Source organism: Heptranchias perlo, chromosome 32, assembly GCF_035084215.1.
Source record: "Heptranchias perlo isolate sHepPer1 chromosome 32, sHepPer1.hap1, whole genome shotgun sequence".
Classification (NCBI taxonomy): domain Eukaryota; kingdom Metazoa; phylum Chordata; class Chondrichthyes; order Hexanchiformes; family Hexanchidae; genus Heptranchias; species Heptranchias perlo.
This window is the reverse complement of record NC_090356.1, coordinates 16,550,826-16,569,584: the sequence shown is the minus strand read 5'-3', so window position 1 is coordinate 16,569,584 and position 18,759 is coordinate 16,550,826. Positions and strand designations below refer to the sequence as shown.

At 42.9% G+C, this 18,759-nt stretch overlaps 1 protein-coding gene across 1 annotated transcript in view; it reads right to left on the bottom strand.

The window, feature by feature from the left end:
- pusl1 (pseudouridine synthase like 1) overlaps positions 1-18,759 on the bottom strand; it is a 74,114-nt gene that overhangs the window by 50,911 nt on the left and 4,444 nt on the right. The window contains exon 3 of the mRNA XM_067970092.1: positions 3,441-3,628. Within this exon, the coding sequence (XP_067826193.1) occupies positions 3,441-3,628 (188 nt within the window). The remainder of the gene's footprint in view (positions 1-3,440; positions 3,629-18,759) is intronic.

Sequence of the window (18,759 nt, the reverse complement as noted above, 5' to 3'; positions counted from 1 at the left end):
ATCCAAAAGATGGCACCTACAACAATGCAGCACTCCCTCAAAACTGCACTGAAGTGTCAGCCTAGATAATGTTCTCAAGTCTCTGGAGTGGGGCATGAATTTATGATGCTCTGATTAAGAAGATAGAGTGCCACCTCTGAGACAACGATACTCCAGTAAGGAGTGTTCCTTCAATACTAAAACCATTTCCAACAACTGGGCATCATAGCAAAGAATTTAAGTTTCTCTTGTGGTACTATAATGAAATACTTACACTTTATATTATTGTTAGTTTTAGGTACAGTGTAGAGTTTTTAAATTGCTTATTGAACAGAAACAATTTATTGATTAGGATACACTAGGAAAAATTCTATGTAAACTGATCATTTACTGTAGTAACTTATTACAAAGACCTTACTGGAATGCCTGGAACAGTACCACATTTTCTAATACTGGTTTGCAATGTATACTATTCTTACATATACTGCAGCTGTCCTCTGTTCACTACAGTCCACAGAATGATCCTTGGATTTTGATTGTTACTATTTCTTCTGGACATAGTTTGATATTTCTTCTGGAAATAGTTTGGTCATGTGAAAGATTTTGCTACGGTTCAGATAACTATGTGAACTATCCCATGCTGTCTGTATCCTCTTGTCATTACGAGGGGCTTGTTTTAAGATTGCACTGGGTTTTTGGTTGCTGTCAGCTATTCCTCACAGCTCAATTCAAAATATAGGTGGATTTTCAGCATCATCTCTGTGATCTCAATGAAAAATCCCTGAAAAATATTTGGGGAAAACACCACAAGTCATTCGACTTTCTAATTACATCATATGCTCAATCTCACATCCTCTGGTTAAACTGTGCGGCTGCCACCTGCCCCGGTGACTCATTTGGTAAGTGTATTATCCAGTGTGGAACTGAGTCTTTCTGACTAAGAAGGTCCCAGGTTCAATCCCTGGACTACTGAATTAGCAGCAGTAGGGAATCAATCTCAGTGCCCTGGATTATGGAAGGATAATAAGGCAAAGCTCCTGCTCCTGACTTCTATCCAGTCACTCCTGCTAGAAAGTCACTTATGTGGATGCTGAGTGAGAACGGGATGGGGATTGACGGTGGTGCCTCCTAGTGTCAAATAGCCTGCCAGCGCTCATTATCGAGGTTCACACATGAAGAATGCCAACTTGGGTTATGCACGGGAGTGCTGCCAATGACCTCAAAAATGTAACCCAGCAAGAGTCACACAGGGGAGGCTCTTTTTTTGCATTTGGGAATTAATTCTTTAGGTTTTGCTATTAGAGTATGGTAGATGTCATTAAAGATACATCATTTTTTTCTTCAAGCCTTCTTGTTGCTTGTTATTGATAGAATAGTCTCATGGGGGCTGGAATACAATGGGGTAGAAGTTGTATAAAGCTCCGGATGGACCACATCTGCATTCAGTTCTGGACACCCCACCTCTGGAAGGATATATTAGCCTTGGAGGGGGTGCAGCACAGATTCACCAGAATGATAGCAGGGCTAAGGGGGTTAAATTATGAGGACAGGTTGTATAGACTGGGTTTATATTCCCTTGAGCATAGACAATTAAGGGGTGATCGAATTGAGGTGTTTAAGATGATTAAACCATTTCCTCTGGTGGTGGAATCCAGAACAAGGGGGCATAACCTTAAAATTAGAGCTAGGCCGTTCAGGGGCGATGTCAGGAAGCATTTCTTCACACATAGGGTAGTGGAAATCTGGAACTTTCGCCCTCAAAAAGCTGTTGAGATTAGGGTCAGTTGAAAATTTCAAAACTGAGATTGATAGATTTTTGTTCGGTCAGGGTATTAAGAGATATGGAACAAAGATGGGTAAATGGAATTAAAATACAGGTCAGCCAAGATCTAATCTCACATCCTCTGGTTAAACTGTATGGCTGCCACCTACCCTGGTGACTCAAAAAATGGCAGAACAGGTATGAGGGGCTGAATGGCCTGTTCCTGTTCCAATGTTCCATACACCACAGAAGTATGCCATTCAGCTCATCGTGCCTGTGTCAGCTCTTTGAAAGAGTTATCCAATTCGTCGCACTCCCCTGCTCTTTCACCAAAACCCTGCAAATTTTTCATTTTCAATTCTATATCCAGTTCATTTTTGAAAGTTACTACTGAATCTGCTCACACCCCCACTACAGGCACGCTGTCCATGGACTTGACAACCTTCCTAAAGTGGCGCGTAGAATTGGACACAATACTTCAGCTGAGGCCTAACCAGTGATTTATAAAGGTTTAGCAGAACTTCCTTGCTACATATTTATATCTTTTGAGCTCTCCCTCAATATGACGGGCTTTCTGAAAGAAATTAGGTTCATTTTTTTTTTAAAGTTGTAAATTTACGCAGATTCATTGTCTCGTCGTTATTCAAATAATGTTCAAACTGAAATACTGTCATGCAGAGAGATACAAGTTCTGATTCCAGAAAAGATTTTAAAATACTTTTTCCAAATGTGTATTTGCAAACGACAAGAAGAAAAGATCCCAACATTCAGAGGCGGGGTATATTTCTCACACGTCACCCAGAGAGAAACAGGGACATTGTGAAGCAATAGCCCACTGATCAATAATGTAATCCATTTTGTTGTTCTCAGGTTTTTATTCAAAATATACCCTGGGCCCCTTATCTCAGGTAAATAATGCTTTCTGAGGCAATTTGTGGGAGTGTTTATGATTGATAGGAAGATTGGCTATTGTCAGAGGATGTGAGTTGCAAGCCCTGTCTGTTCAAGCACTTTCTAAAAGATGTGATAATTGCTGATTGAATTTTTGTTTGTTAAAAATAACAACCACATTTGATCAAAGCAGTAATGTGTTTCCAGAGTGCGGAATCTGTATATTCATTCATGCAGTTATGATATTTATTCATCTGAGAAAGATTGTATTTTTCTGGAAGCCAATCACAAAATAATTAATTCAATATTTGCAGAGATTTATTAGTTTGTTATGGCACTTAAAGAGTTAATATTGTGTAATTTGTATACTATAAACAGGTGGTTGTCCAGGGAGGTGAACACACCAAAATTTTGAAAAAAAAGTTTGAACAGCATTCCACTCGTGAGGGTGAATTTTGAGGCAGCTGGGATCAGCCCTTATATTATCATTGCTAAGTGTTGCCTTGTGTGTAATCTCTTGAATCAGACATCAGAGTGCTAGTAGGATCACAACCTAGCAAAGGAAACAGGGATGAGGGGGAATATTGTTGATATAATGAACTACAGTAGTGTTATACAATCCGATTACATACTGATTTCCCTACACAGTGGTCTGAGCATATTCCAGACCCAACCTTACTGCAAAAAACAAGCAGCTTCATCAGAATCCGTCTCTGCAGTTGGAATCAAACCTAGGTTGTGTTAGATTTGCAAACAGTTGCTTAGCCCACTGCACTATCTGGTACAACCGTCCATCTTGTTGACTTACCTGATTGGCTCAAGTTGCAAATGAAAGTTCAGTGCATCGACAAGGATCTCCTCTGAAAATGGCGGTCTTCCCTCCTTCCTCTGGATATCGAGGTGAGCAGAATTACACAGAGCATGTACTCCAGTGTCCGTACGACTGGAGATTGAGATGGTGACTTCATTGATGGGCCTGAGCTTCTGCACTGCTTCCTAGTATATATTGGGAACACAGATCAGTAAATCGGAGCACAACTTCAGTCCAGTAATATCTTTTCATTAGAGACCCAGGTGAGGGGTCACGGTCCATAGTGCAGGACACCAGCAAGGCTGAAAAGAGTAAACAGAAGGCAAAATAAATCAGAAGTAAGGATTAGGTGACACCAATTTTGGATTTTAACAGCCTGATGTTTGGTGAAACACAGCCTGGAAATTACAGACGGTGATGGTCTCAAACAAACACTTAACGCTCACATTAAATTCCTCTCTCTGCCATTTTACTAGAGGCTTTAACTTTTTTAACTCTGTTAAAAAGCGGAGAGGGGAATTTCAATACAAACACGTTAGGGGTTTGCACAATTAAACTGCCAATTGTAATTTCTAGCCGAAGACGAGGGAAGGTAAGGAGGTCCACAGTTTGAGGTCAGAGATTGAAGGTGTTGGAGGAAAAGACTGTGTACCATGGTACCAAGTCACGAGAGCCATTTCTACTATGGTCATATCTGAGCAGTGAGCATCTCTGAAACTGCAACCATATTCTGCAGAGTTTTCTTGAGCAGTAATATTTACCGAAAGCGAGTGCCCACTATAGCCATACTCTCAGCAGAAACACAATGCAACTTGGGCAACTCCAGACCTGGAATATTGTGGTTTAATTGCCCATAGTTCTGAACAGACTGCATTTTTTTTATATAATGCCACATTCTCTCCATGTACAAACTTTTTCCCCCTCATTTCACTTTTAAGCTTCGATTGTAACTCCAAAGCAGCCAGATGGATGATTTCCATTTGACATATTTTTTTTAAACCAGTAATTTTTAAACAGCTGTTTTTATTAGATCAAATGCAGAGAACCCCACGAAACAGTCTACAGCTGTATCTGGCCTTCAAGGCAGGGAAAACTGCAGTATTTTGAAAAACAAAACAAAAATATTTTGTACACTTCCCTAGGCTTCTGTATCCACTTTTCAGGGGAATGGAAAATACTTGAGGAAAAAAAAACAAAATCAAATATTCATGACTGAAATGTGGCTTTATATTTCCCTCTCCCTCTCCGTATTCCACATATGGATATAATTACTGTGGTTTGGAAGGTACTGATGAAACTGCTCTCTATCTCCAGAAATCTTTGTCCAGCCATCTGCGCCCAGACTATTTCTGTATCTGGTAACAACATTGCAGTAAAACTGTAACTGTCCTCATTCAAGCTGCTCGACGGATGGACTTAATCCAGCTTTTGGTTCAGGGACACAACTGCTGGCTTTTAAACATTGTTTAGGTTGTAGCACCTATTGGATAAAATTAAAATAATAATAAATAGAAGGAAAATAGGTTTCTAAATGGATTAACTTGTATGAAGGGGCAAGGCCCATCGTGTGAGACACCGGGGATGAGAAAGAAGTAAAGACACTTGCACTTATAAAGCACTTTTTGCCATGTCCTCAATTATACCCCAATGATGTGCTTGTAAAATGTAATTACTGTTGTTTTGTATGCCAACATGGCAGCCAATCTGCACACAGCAAGATCCCACTAACAGCAACAGAGGTGAATGATCTGTTAATCTGTTTTGGTGAAGGAGGATTACAGGCCAGGACACTGGGTGAACTCCCCGTTCGTCTTCAAATAATACCATGGGATCTTTTGCACCACCTGAGCAGGCAGACTCACCTCGATTTAACATCCCAAAGGTGGCACTTCCCACATGTTGCAGCTGACATTATACACTCAGTCCCGGAGTGGGGCTTGAAGACAAGTGTACTATCAACTGAGCCAGACAGAAAAGAATAGGAGAAAACACAAGGTATTTTTATCTTGAACTAGGTGATTGGCAAAGCCCTCTGGCAATAAGTGGATGCACAAATATAAGAACTGTGCATGTGTACAACACATGCAGGCGTCGCTGTGCTGGACTACAACCTGTGACTGAGCAGCTCAAGTTTCTGCCTTTTCTTTTATTGAGAGCCCTGTTATTTTTTCATTGGCGCTGCTCCTAAACACACAGGAGTTCCAAATCCTGTGAACAAAGACTTGCTATTGAAAGACAAAAATAATTGGAAGGCACACATAGGCCTACATATGATATCAAGGTTTGATTTCTCAGTAAATGATGGGAGAAGAGGGGGGGGGAAAGCAAGGTACGCAGAGTTCAAACCCTGTTTTAGGAAAGTTCTTAGAGAAGTTTCCGTGTGAGGGTCTAGATAAAGAGCAACGGAGTCATCAAAGACAATTTTTAAAAGCAGAGAATGCTGGCAATACATTGCAGATCCCATCATCATCTGAAAATAAGAACAAACTGACACCCCTAAGGATGACCTGTGTAGCAGCCCAGTCACACACGACATAGAAACTGTAATCCCACCCGTGTCCTTAGGGTGCCATCGGTTTAATTACCTCATGATTGCCTCATAACACAGGCAATCAGATCACTGCCCGTGGATGCACTTCATGCCCAGGTAAGAACATGGTATAACGTAGCTGGAATTAGTGGTGTGCGACACCTAAAGCTAACAATGCATGAATGCCTGCAGCTGGGAGACCTTCAGCAACTTTATGGTCCTTTAGCTAAGCCAGACTGGGAGGGAGATGAATGACATTTAGCCTCATCCTTCTAGCTGGCAAACAGAAAGACATTTATTTCCCATCCTTTGGCACGGTAGTGTGTGTGGAGAAGCAGAATTACTCACGTGTTATATCCAAAGATATAAATATATGTAGCAAGGAAATTATGCTAAACCTTTATATATCACTGGTTAGGCCTCAGCTGGAGTATTGTGACCAATTCTGGGCACCACAATTTAGGAAGGATGTCAAGGCCCTAGAGAGGGTGCAGAGGAGATTTACTAGAATGATACCAGGGATGAGGGACTTTAGTTATATGGAGAGACTGGAGAAGCTGGGGTTATTCTCCAAAGGGAAGAGAAGGTTAAGGGGAGATTTATTAGAGGTGTTCATGAGGGGTTTTGATAGGGTAGATAAGGAGAAATTGTTTCCACTGGCAGAAGGGTCGGTAACCAAAGGACACAGATTTAAGATAATTGGCAAAAAGAACCAGGGGGGAGATGAGGAGATTTTTTTTATGCAGCGAGTTGTTGTGATCTATCTGGAATGCACTGCCTGAAGGGGTGGCGAAAGCAGATTCAATAGTAACTTTCAAAAGGGAATTGGATACATACTTGAAAAGGAAAAATTTGCAGGGCTATTGGGAAAGAGCAGGAGAATGGGACTAATTGGATAGCTCTTTCAAAGAGCCGGCACAGACATGATGAACGGCCTCTTTCTATGCTGTATGATTCTATCTACTTGCTGCTGCAGAGACAAGAAGGAGTCTCGAAGGCAGAATCGAAAATCTTGGCAGGATCAGCTATTGACACAGTCATCTGGTCTCAGCCATAGAGGGAAAGTATTCCCCACTGGCTCTCCACGTCTAGTCGCTATCCAATCAACCCTTCTGGATGTGTGTGTGGGTGGATCAGCCAGGATTGGGCTTCTGTGGTTGAATAGCCTGCAAAGACTCAATGCTTAGACTCAAACATGAATAATGTCTGATTAGATGAGGTAGCAGTGGATCACCACTTCTTGTGGAAATTGCCCCATCACAAGTCAGTATCTTCAGGAGACGGGTGGAGGGAAGAGCACACCCTGTAACACTTTGCTCCGGTCACTCAAGAATACTGGGTAGTTCATTGAAGTCCAGTATTTTGATCTTTGGTGTAGATGCAGCAGCCACTGCTTTCATTCATTGCTATCACTTTTGTTTATTTGGTGAATTCTGCGTTGATCAAGGTGAGTGTTGTCAATGCTGGGGAATGTGCACTATACATTCGGGTCACCCTGGGACAACATCAAGCACTCCCAGGTGAAATATGGCCTGGTTAGATGCAAAGTACAGCTCCCTCTGCTCTGCCCCAACAGCCTCAAAATATATATACTTGAAAAGGAAAAAATTGCAGGGCTGTGGGGAAAGAGCAGGGGAGTGGGACTAATTTAATAGTTCTTTCGAAGAGCTGGTACAGGCACAATGGGTCGAATGGCCTCCTTCTGTGTTGTAAGATTCTATGAAAGGGTATCCATTAATGCATTTCTATTTCTCACACCAGCCATCCTATGGCCTCTGAATATGATTGCTAATTTAGTGCCAGCCTGGAGGCAGTTTTGTGCCGTGAGCTGATGCCAACTAGTGACTGGATACAAACTGCCCAAACTAATGCCACATAGGACCCTTACTGCCAACAACCACCATTTTAAAAGAAATATTCAGCTTATTTTGTGGGCATTTTATGCATTTATAATTAATCAGAAAAATGATTCAAATTTTCCTGGTTACATTGATGATATTAGACAAGTGATGAAAATTTTGTTTAGAAATACAGAGGGGTTTCTGTCAGCTGATGCAATATTTACAGAAAAGGAAAAACTGAATAAACTTTTTTTTAAATTAGCACTTTATGTTAGTCAGCAAAAGTTAGCACCAACCTCAAATTTGAGTTATAGGTACTGCCTGGTGTAGCACTAAGCCACACTGAACTTAGCATCCTCTGGTCTATCAGTGGACAGTTTGGAGTAAGCTTGTCTCAGTTGGGTGGCAGTAGGGGTGCAGTTCAGCAGTCCCAGGCTAAAGAGGTGACTTGTACTGGAAAGTGTATGTGTATGGACTTAGATTTTTTTTTTATTCGTTCATGGGATGTGGGCGTCGCTGGCAAGGCCAGCATTTATTGCCCATCCCTAATTGGCCTTGAGAAGGTGGTGGTGAGCCGCCTTCTTGAACTGCTGCAGTCCATGTGGTGAAGGTTCTCCCACAGTGCTGTTAGGAAGGGAATTTCAGGATTTTGACCCAGCGACGAGGAAGGAACAGCGATATATTTCCAAGTCGGGATGGTGTGTGACTTGGAGGGGAATGTGCAGGTGCTGTTGTTCCCATGCGCCTGCTGCTCTTGTCCTTCTAGGTGGTAGAGGTCGCGGGTTTGGGAGGTGCTGTCGAAGAAGCCTTGGCGAGTTGCTGCAGTGCATCCTGTGGATGGTACACACTGCAGCCACTGTGCGCCGGTGGTGAAGGGAGTGAATGTTTAGGGTGGTGGATGGGGTACCAATAAAGCGGGCTGCTTTGTCCTGGATAGTGTCGAGCTTCTTGAGTGTTGTTGGAGCTGCACTCATCCAGGCAAGTGGAGAGTATTCCATCACACTCCTGACTTGTGCCTTGTAAATGGTGGAAAGGCTTTGGGGAGTCAGGGGGTGAGTCACTCGCTGCAGAATACCCAGCCTTTGACCTGCTCTTGTAGCTAGATTCACTCCATAATTTTTAGAGCAGAGAAGGTTGAGAGGAGATTTGATAGAAGTGTTCAAAATCATGAAGGGTTTAGATAAAGTAAATGAAGAGAAACTGTTCCCATTGGCGGAAGGGGCGAGAACCAGAGGGCACAGATTTAGGGTGATTGGCAAAAGGACCAAAGGCGACATGAAGAGAAACTTTATTTTTACGCAGCGAGTAGTGATGATCTGGAATGCGCTGCCTGAAAGGGCGGTGGAAGCAGAATCAATGGTGGCTTTCAAAAAGGAATTGGATAAATACTGGAAGGGAAGAAATCTGCAGGGCTACAAGAAAAGAGCGGGGGAATTGGACTAGCTGGATTCCTCTTACAAAGAGCTGGCACGGGCTCGATGGGCCGAATGGCCTCCTTCTGTGCTGTAATGATTCTAGCTGAATAGCCTGTTGATGCTCACTGCCGTGAGGAATCCAGAGGCTGGCAGTACCTGTGGAAGCTTATCCTAACACGACCAAGTGCTTGCAGGACAGGAAGAGTGGGAAATAACCCCAAATTTGGAAGCTTGTTGTATTTTACTGTTCAAATAGGTGGTGTCACATGTGATCTGCTCCCACACTGTGTCATATCCTAGGACCTACAACCATATCAGCAGTTTGAATATACTCAACCATCCGCTGAGCCATCTGCTGTTTTGAGGCTGGTTTGAGTTGGATCTTTGCACTGTTTGAAACACAATTCTATTACTGTACGGGTATATCGTTGCATTAATTACCTCGGGTCGAGTTTTCGTTTGCAAAATCAGCTCAATGCGGGTGGAATCGGCCAAACCAGCGCAAAAGATCAGGGGAATTTTAAATGCAAGTGAGTTACGTCTAAAACGTGCGGGTTTTCCACGATCTTTTACGCTGGTTCAAGATTCATTTCGTCTGAATCAGGCCCTGCCCACAAAACTGGCCCCACCCCCCAGTTCGAAATTGCGAGATTCTGCCGACTGCGCTGGTTCAAATTGCCCTCAGGGGCACGGGCACTAGTTGGCACGTTTGAAAAGCTTTTTCATATCAAAAAATATTTAATTTACCAATTTACGAGTGTACGCCAATGAAACTATTAAATGGTTCAGTATAGTTTTTTTTAAAAGATATTTTCAGTGATTTTAAATCAGGTTTGGAGGACTGGACACTTATTAAAAATGCTGATTTTTGCTGATAAACCCATTTTCAGCTGTAAAGTTACCACTCTTAAATACATCAAGGAATACTTTTTAAATGGAAAAAGAAACAATTACGTTTTATTACGCTGTCCAATTGCGCTGGTTCAGGGAAGATTTTACGTTTGTGATTATGCAAATGAATTTTCGCAGAAACTTGAACTGTAACCTGGGCAGTGCAATTTTAAGCGCATTGTGGGCACAACTTCCTGATTGCACCTAAAATGGAGACTCTACCCCCTCATCTTTGGACTGAATAAGCTAAACATTACAAACCTTGAGCTTTCCTTTTAAGGATTCCCTGGGCAAAGCAATGAGTTTTTGTTGTTTCCTAGTTATGTTGGACTGAGTGTAATCAATAAATCACATTAAGATCACTTTGAACAGCTGGACAAAATCTGCTCATATCCATCACATAATGTGACAACTATATTGAAGGCTTTATAATAGAAATTTTCCTTTCTTAAAAGTGAATGTTTCCATGTTTGAGTGCTACCTTTCTAAAATAACAAAAAAAGTCATAAAGAGCTGAAGTGAAGAGCTCTTATCTTTCAGCTCATTATTATTCTCTCCGTTGAACAAAAATCTCATCTACAGGAAGTGGTGAGACCTCTGTACACGTTCACTTTGAACAAAGAAGTTGCTTATTGCCATTTACCGTTGTATTTCTGGTCGCATGAAGGACAACTGCTCTTCTGAATTGCTACATGATCCTAAATGTTTTGAAGGGAGCATCGGCATTTTTACTGGTGCCAAAACAACTTGCATTTATATAGTGCCTTTAACATAGTAAAACGTTCCAAGTCAGCCTTCAGCTGCCTAGACCCTCAGCTCCCTAGATCTCTCCGCCTCGCTCTCCTTTAAGATGCTCCTTAAAACCTACCTCTTTGACCAAGCTTTTGGTCACGTGTCCTAATATCTCCTTACGTGGCTCGGTGTCAAATTTTGTTTGATAATCGCTCCTGTGAATGTTAAAGGCGCTATATAAATGCAAGTTGTTGTTGTTTAAAGCACATAATTGGAGAATTCCACAATTACTCTGTGTGAGTATCTTTGAGAAACAGTTTGCCAGGAGAGTGACAGCAAGAGGGCACAATCTTTCTCCTGAAGGAATAAACTCAGGTTGGGGTACAGTTCCAAGGGCGCGAGTCATTCTGATACATTGTGCACGGGGTAGAACCCTGGAACCCTCTGGCCAAACACTCCGACAAGCACTGTCTGGGCTCATGGGATGAATGGCCGCTTGGGTGGGCGAGGAACTGCAGTGTGGCTGGCACCTGTGGAACTGTAACTCAGCAATAATCAGCACCGAGAGGGATGAGGGGGGGGGTAAAAACAGAGTTGGGGTGGTGGAGTCAGGGGCTGGAGATTCCAAAGGGCTTGCAGGTTGAACATGCCACTCCCTCCAAAATATAAGTTGCAGAACGTCGTGTACGGCAGAGATTTTGACACTGGTACTTTCAAAAGCAAGTACGTCAAGGTCTGTATATCTATCTCTCTATAAGCATAACTTGTCAGAAGGTTGTCAGAAGGTTCTCAGAATTTTATAAGCCAGGAATGTCCTTTTTAATGGGCTCCAGGCCTGGAGATAAATCTCAGGAGCATATGGAGCAAATGAAGTTTAAAGGAAACCACAACAACAAAGAAACTCGTTTGAATTCCACAATGATAATCTACGGCAGGCCCAGGTCTGTCTGTCTGGCGCACACACACGCACACAGAGCAGCAGGAAGAGCACACAGTGCAAGGTGGAGATCAGCTGGGACTCGCACCGATGATTACTGTGCACCAGTAAGGGCTGCATTTAATAAAAGTGTTCCTCCTAAGAGAACCTGTGAAATATGAGGTTTACGTTATTACCACACACAGATTCCATAAATATGACTCGACTGATATAAATCCCACCGTGAAGGTTAAATAATGTGTTACTGATGACATGCTACTCCGTTTTTGCCAGTTTTCCCCTTTCCTCTTCTTAAGGCTCTCTCTTCTGCTGGGATACGGTTCCCAAAGGAGCAATGGCCCTCCAGTACATCGCCCCCCAAATTACCATCCTTCGTAAGTCAGCAGGCTTCTCCACTACAGGAGGCTGTTGCTGATCTCATCTGATGTCCACACAGTGCACTATCCAGCAGGCTTTCCCTAGCCTTGGAATGTTTCTGTCTCAGCTAACTCAGGACAATATGCTATTCTAATCTCACATTGCAAGATAATTTGATTGTAAGGAAATGAAATTCCATGCAGAAAATCCCAACTGGACACAAAGCAACATTCCGTCTGCTAAACTCCAGACACAAAATACTTAATCCAAAAGGTCACGGGAATGTTGTTGGTGTCGTGGATTTGAAATCAGTGTGAATTGATTTCAAGAATTCCAGCAGTCGAAGGATGACCCTGATCCACGCCTACAATCCCAGCGTCTGGTACTAATTCACCTCCTGCTCGCCTCCATTACAGAATCTCTGATTCAGGTGAAACACTTTTCAGTGCTGAATCCTAAGTCGAATACATTCTCCCCCAGCTGCTCACATTGGGCGCTCAGCACAATTCAGCATTGCAATTGTCTTCACAAAATGCGCTCAATGCAACCGTCAGATTTTATTGCCGGTTGGCTATTGCTAAACAATATTCCAGATTCACCATATACTGTTCCACATGATTGGGAGAGTTTATTTTTAGTTTTAAATCACTTTTTAAAAGAATGAGAACGTGCACACTATTTTGATTTTAGTCCCCCCCCCAAATACCTGAGAGGGTGGGGCGAGCGAGCGGACTGTTGGTCGGCTGTCAGGAGCAACCCGACAGAGACTTATCTCCTGATCACCAGCGTTTTCTTCACTGTGCGGGGGTGTACTCAGCAGCTGCTCGCTGTCTCCCTACACCAGCAGCTAAAATTGGAAAGTTGGCAGAAGGGCAGATTCGTCCTGTGTCCCACTGTTCCACAACGCTGTGCACTGGTGCCACAGCACATCAATCTCCAACCCCCTCCCCATCAATCATTCATCATATTTATAGCCAACAGCAGCATCACATCCTTATTACCCCAACTCTTCATTTCCCTCAGATAATTTAGTTTTACATTCAAAGTACATTTTCAAAAATATTTTAGAAAAACCAAAGGACGTTTACTGTCACTTCACAGAAGAGCAATCCAACAATATCACTGAACTGCATACTTAGGCAAAGTGTAAATAAAGTTCAATGAAAATACTTTACATAATCAATATTTAACGTAAAAATATGCACAGAATGCATAATAAGGGTCAGTGGGACTTGATTTCTTGCCCACTTGTGTCACAGTTCACTTTGCAACCTTGGTCCCTGTGAGTTATCAGGTCAGGACACTAGTGGGATATTAATCAAATCTCGAGGGAGTTTAGAATGGATCCTCTACACCACCACAGGACAACACTCTGCAATATAAACGTTAAACCCATCAATAAATGAGGCGGGCTCAGTTTTCCCTTGGCTGCAGGCGTGGTTCTGACAGTGCCCGACCCATTCCCCATCGCACCCTTCTCACAACAAAGGGGCGAGTGCAGAGGATCCTTCTCCTTACTTTCACATTTGACCCAGGAAATTCTACGCTAATTAGTCTTACCTCTGTGAGGGTATGTTTCTAGACTCCATAATACAGGATGAAATTAGTGAACACCTAGAAAGGCAAGGGCTAACCAGGGACAATCAGAATGGACATGGAAACGGCCAGTTGTACTTGACTAATTGAATTTTTTTTTTGAGGAAAGCACAGAGTGTCCAAAGAAAGGGGATGCAGGGGTTGTTGTATATTTGGATTTTGGGAACATGTTTGATAAGGAGCCGGACAGGAGACATGTTACATATTGCTGCAAGGATAGAGAGATGGTTGGGGGACAGAAAACAAATGATGTTTTACGAATTGGCAGGATTTCAAGGTTGGAAAAGATCATAGGTCCATCTAGTCCACTCTCCTACTGTCGCAGCAGTTGTAACCAATAATGTGCATTTGTTCAATATAACGGACTAATTGATTGTGAAATGATCTAAGCTCCTGGCCCCGTGTCCTTTTGTCCTGCTATTACGTACCCAAAGAGCCCTAACTGATCCTTTATATCCCTGAATTGTATCCTCCTCAGTTTGCTCCCCTCCAACAAGAAGGGTTTTGATTCTGTGAATCTATCCTCATGTTTTATTCTCTCATTTCCTAATAGCTCTGCTGGCTCTTCTCTGTACCTTTTCCAGCTAACTGCATCCTACCCATAGGCGACAGTTCCAGAACTGTACTCAATACTCCGGGTGCAGCTTAACCAACACTCTATACCTCCTTTGAGGTGCACTCTGATCCTCTTTCTATACAACCTAGTATCCCATCTGATTTCGTGCCTGATGTTTCGAGGGATTTATCTCTGACTCTAGATCCCTTTCTCGATTTGGCTTTGTCAGTATTTTCCCCATTAACTCTCTGCTTATTGCATATCCCTAAGTGCTTAAGTTTATACTTATTTACATTAAATTGAACCCAATTGTTCCACTCACCTTCCCCAAACAGTTTATGGCCCTCGTAGCTCATCCTCATTTTCCACTATTTTAACCACCCCTTGATATTTTGATATCACCTGCAACCTTTGAGATGAAACTACCAACTCTTCTAGATCATTCACGAAAGCGCTGAAGAGAATCGGTCCAGATACTGAGCCTGGCAGGACTCCATGCACCACACCCCTCCACCCAAAATACCTGCTATTTACACAAACCCCGTTTCCTATCACCCAGCTCCGACTCAATGCATCCCAACATGTTGTCACTAATAAAATGCCTGTTAATTTTAACAGCTATTCTTCCATGGAATACCTTATCAAAAGATAGCTGTATCCAGGACACAATTCTTCGCTATCAGTAACTGTGTAGCCCAGTAGCAAGCCTTCAATTCTGACTCTATTTGGTCCTAGCGGTGATATCATTGAAGTCACTAAGAGCTTATGCTAACAAAATGCCAGGGCTCCAGCAATAACCAGGAGGCACATCTTTCTTCTTATAATGCTTGTCCTTTCTAGTATGCAGCTCCTTCTTAGCTTCACAACATTCAGTACAGCACTATTTGCACATCAATAGCCATTAGAAGCAAGCTGTAATTTTAGATGGAACGATTTTACAATGGTTAATGCAGTATTGTGTCTTATGTAAGACTTGCTGTCGGCTACAGTTGTCCTCAGGGACGCAGATGTTTTAATACAAATAGAATCCTGTTTCTAAAGGGCAGCAGTTGCTTCACAATAACAGCAGGTTGATGTAATTTATTTACCATTCTAATCAGTTTAAATAAGAAGCCTCAGTACTCTCACTAGATACCGCTATAGTTAGTGCTGCGCTGAATTCTCTCCTGGTTCTTCTGAACTTCAAATATCCCATTCTACATTCCTCTTGAGTTGAAATCAAGACCCACTGCACAGTGTCTTACTCCTCATTCTTTTTTACTATCTCGAAACTATGAACTTCTTGCCTCACTTGGTCTTTCCTTCCTTTATTAACAACCTTCAGACCCCTACAGGTCAGCACTGCTGAAGATGTTAAGCATAATCTATAGAAATATATTAAAAATCTTGCACGCGGCATTCACTTCCCGTCCACAAACCCTACTTTCTGTGCCACGATTTTGAGTCACGCTTTTTATATGTCAACATTTAACACTGAAAATCACTTTGTAAACATTTATAGACATCTATAATGGAAAATCCTATCTCAGGAAGAATCACTCAAAATGCTTTGTGAAAAAATGCCATCTCTATTTTTCCCAGTAGCTGAAATTCATAATAAGTGTTTAAACAAAAATAAAAAAAATACAGATTTCATAATAACATGGTTCAAAATTTACCCACTGAATTGTCTTTTGTGTCTTTTAATTTTACTTAAATGCCTTTCTCAAAAGCCTGGGCTTCGACTGCATATTTTTACCTCAGCAGTTGAAGACAGGTTTCAGCCACATCTATGCATTCTGAGCACGTGTAGATTGTAGAATTTCTCAGCATGCGATTGCGATGTTTTCCATTAGTGTTTTCATGGCTGCCTACCTGCTCCGGCCCTGCTCCTAGCTTGCTCCGGCCCTGCTCCTAGCTTGCTCCGGCCCTGCTCCTAGCTTGCTCCGGCCCTGCTCCTAGCTTGCTCCGGCCCTGCTCCTAGCTTGCTCCGGCCCTGCGCTCTACCCTCAGTTGCTTTGCCCCCTCCCCTTTGCTCCACCCCTAGAGGCCTATGCAGCTGCTCTGCTTCTGGCTGTCGTCTATCCTGCGCCTGTCCCACATTCCTGAGCCAAATCTTGCAATTCTCCCTCTGCCCTCTCTCTGTGAATAGGCCCAGTATGCTGCCTCTTGAGTGCTGTTACACCCCAGCTCCCTTCCCATAGGAGAGATGGGACTTGCAAACCCCAGGCCAATCACTCCCACCCCATCACTTGTGGCAAAGCCCCAACTCCCTCCTAAATTCAGGCACTAGTCCCAACGCCCTAGTTTCTCCCTAATTTGCATCTATTTTACCTGACAGCATGTCCCCAACCAAGTCCAATCTAGACATGTAGCTGTCTTGCTACACAACTTGGGTTTTCACAAAGGTAAGATACAAAATCTAAATATATCAGCAAACGAACATGTATAAGTCACACTTTGAGAAAGGTATAGGCAGGAGTGACAGACATAGGCAGGAGTGACAGACATAGGCAGGAGTGACAGACATAGGCAGGAGTGACAGACATAGGCAGGAGTGACAGACATAGGCAGGAGTGACAGACATAGGCAGGAGTGACAGACATAGGCAGGAGTGACAGACATAGGCAGGAGTGACAGACATAGGCAGGAGTGACAGACAAAGAAAAACTGAAGAGGAGGAGTTGACAGAGACAAGTAGACAATGTGTTGAGAATGTTAAAATAATTGGCAAAAAATCCAGTGGGGAAATTAGGTGAATTTCTTTTATGCAGCGAGTTGTTTTGATCTGGAAAGCACTGCCTGAAAGGGCGGTGGAAACAGATTCAATAATAACTTTCAAAAGGGAATTCGGATATATACCTGAAAAGGAGAAATTTGCAGGGCTATGGGGAAACAGCAGAGGGAATGGGACTAATTGGATAGCTCTTTCAAAGAGCCAGCACAGGCACGATGGGCCGAATGTCCTCCTACTGTGCTGTATGATTCTAAGAGAAGGGTGCGGGAGCCGGAAAGAGAGGTCGACAGAAAGAGAGACTGGAACACAAACAGATAGACGGAGAGGAGGATACTGAAGGAATTAGTGTGTAAAGAAAAGGTGAAAAAACATACTTTTTGGGGGCGGGGGGGGGGGCGGAGGGGAGTTGGGGAGTTTGCAAAGCTGAGGAACTTGATTTTTGCCATTAGCAAAACACTAAAGCAAGGCAAATCGAATTCCCACGTACAAGAAAGACACGCAGTCAGAGGAAGCTGAATCAAGCGGTGGGAGATCAGTAATCAGGTATAATTGGCAGCCACCCAGCAATCACTCTGTTCTCACTGATTGAGCAGCTCAACCCCTCTGTAGAGCGAACACTCAGAGGAATCAAAGGGTGTCAGCAGGATTCACCCCGTCTCCAGTTTGCATGCTGTGTGACCAACAATGGAAGCCTATGGTTGACAACAAAAGCAACTGTGGCAGCATTAGTGTAATGGTAGAGCAAATCTGTTCGGTGTCACTGCTACAAGCAGTAAACACTGATCAGGAAACTCTAATCTGTTACAGAGTACCTCATGTTTCACTCACACCGCCCCCCTCACCCCTGTAAATCTACTCTTGGTCTGGGCAATGCTGCCTGTGACTCATTTACAAATGGCCAACACCCTTGTCACAGTGTAGAAGGAAGCTGAACAGCATGATTACCCCTGCAATGCAGGCATTGCATTGAAGTTGTTTTGTCTCAAGTCTGTAATATGCAATCTTCAAAGAAACAATTCCACACTGCATATTAACTTTTGGAAGGTTTAACATTGTGGCCTGTACTCAGTTTGGTTGGGGGGGGTTGGAAGGAATGAATGGGGGAAGATTCTTGAATAATATATTTAACATATGGTCTGTTTTTTTTTAAAAGTATTAAAGTCATGTGTCTATAATTTATTTTTATCATCCCTCCTCTCACAAAGGCACTGACTTATGAAAGAGCAAAAAAGAACTTGCATTTTTATAGTGCTTTTCATGACCTCAGGATGACCCAATGTGCTTTACAGCCAATGATGTACTTTTTGAAGTGTAAGTCACTGTTGTAATGTACGAAAAACGGCAGCCAATTTGCACACAGCGAGGTCCCACAAACAGCAATGTGATAATGACCAGATAATCTGTTTTATGGCAGGGGCACCGTTCCAGAGACAACAACTGAAAGTACCCAGTCTTCATGTTTGAGCATTAGTGACCCTGGGGCAGCGCAGTCTATTCGAATTCTATTCTCATCCAATGCCTACACACATGCCCTTGCCGGCAGTGATCACTACCAATCGGGCCTGGGCAGCCTGGCTGATTAAAAAACTCCAGAGCCCAGAAACACTGAGGCCGAATGTCGCAGCTTTACTGTCAATCTAGTCCCTATGAGCAGTATCACACCGGGTGTGCATTTACCTATTGAGTCACAGGGAGCTGCTGTATGCAACTTTTAGCTGTATGAAACCACAAATAATTACTTCAGA